Source organism: Egretta garzetta, unplaced genomic scaffold (assembly GCF_000687185.1).
Source record: "Egretta garzetta isolate BGI_Z169 unplaced genomic scaffold, ASM68718v1 scaffold490, whole genome shotgun sequence".
Taxonomy (NCBI): Eukaryota; Metazoa; Chordata; class Aves; order Pelecaniformes; family Ardeidae; genus Egretta; species Egretta garzetta.
The window spans coordinates 168509-169301 of NW_009258278.1; the positions used below are offsets into that span (position 1 = coordinate 168509).

A 793-nucleotide genomic window follows, 5' to 3' on the forward strand; every position below is an offset into this window, starting at 1 on the left:
CCCTCATCCAACCCATACTTCTTGAGCTTCCCTATGAGGATGTTATGGGAAACAGTATCATGGAGGTGACGAAGACCATCTCCAGCTCTCCCCTATGGCATCCTTACCGGACCCTCCCCAAATTCCAGCTTGAATTACCCCAAATCCACTCCCCGGAATCGGACGTCTTTTAAAATCCCCGGATTTTTTCACCTTTAACCACCAGAAGCCTGGAGGTGATGCCACTCACTGCGTTACGTTTGCTGCTACTGCAAGGGTGTTTGGGTGCAGGGAGCTGTATTGGGGTGCCCCCCGCCTGCCCCTTGCCCACCCACCTGCTAGCGCGGGGCTGACTGCGACACCCCGGAGCCGCGCTGGGACCATCCTCATCCTCCCCAGAGGTGTCCAGGTGGCTGCGTGGGTTGTGGGGCTCCAGTGTGGGGCCATCAGTCGGGGCCGATCCTGTGCCTCCGGGGAGGAAGGCAAACAGGCAGGAGTCGGTTACCAGACCATGCCGAAGCCTTGGCTCCGGCAGAAATCGGCTGTATTGGCGCTGGGGTTTAGTTTGCACCCTCTTACCCAAACGCCCAGGATGTGCTCCCGGCTTGGGCACGTACAGCTCGTCCCCAGGCTGCTGGGCTTTCCCCCCGAAGGACCTGGGGTCAAGGGAGGGGAGATTTATCTCAGGGGTGATGCTGGGAACTCATCCACGGAGGAAGGAGGGACAGGACGGCAGCTTTCCTACTCACGCCTCGCTCCCCCGGAGCCGTGTCCCGCTGGCGTGGGGCAGCGTGGAGCAAAACGGCGGCCGGCC

At 61.0% G+C, this 793-nt stretch overlaps 1 protein-coding gene across 1 annotated transcript in view; it reads right to left on the reverse strand.

The window, feature by feature from the left end:
• Positions 1–720: 720 nt before the first annotated feature.
• The window catches only part of TTC24 (tetratricopeptide repeat domain 24), a 2371-nt gene continuing 2298 nt past the window's right edge, over positions 721–793 (reverse strand). The window contains exon 3 of the mRNA XM_035891808.1: positions 721–755. Coding sequence (XP_035747701.1) covers positions 721–755 — 35 coding nt within the window. The remainder of the gene's footprint in view (positions 756–793) is intronic.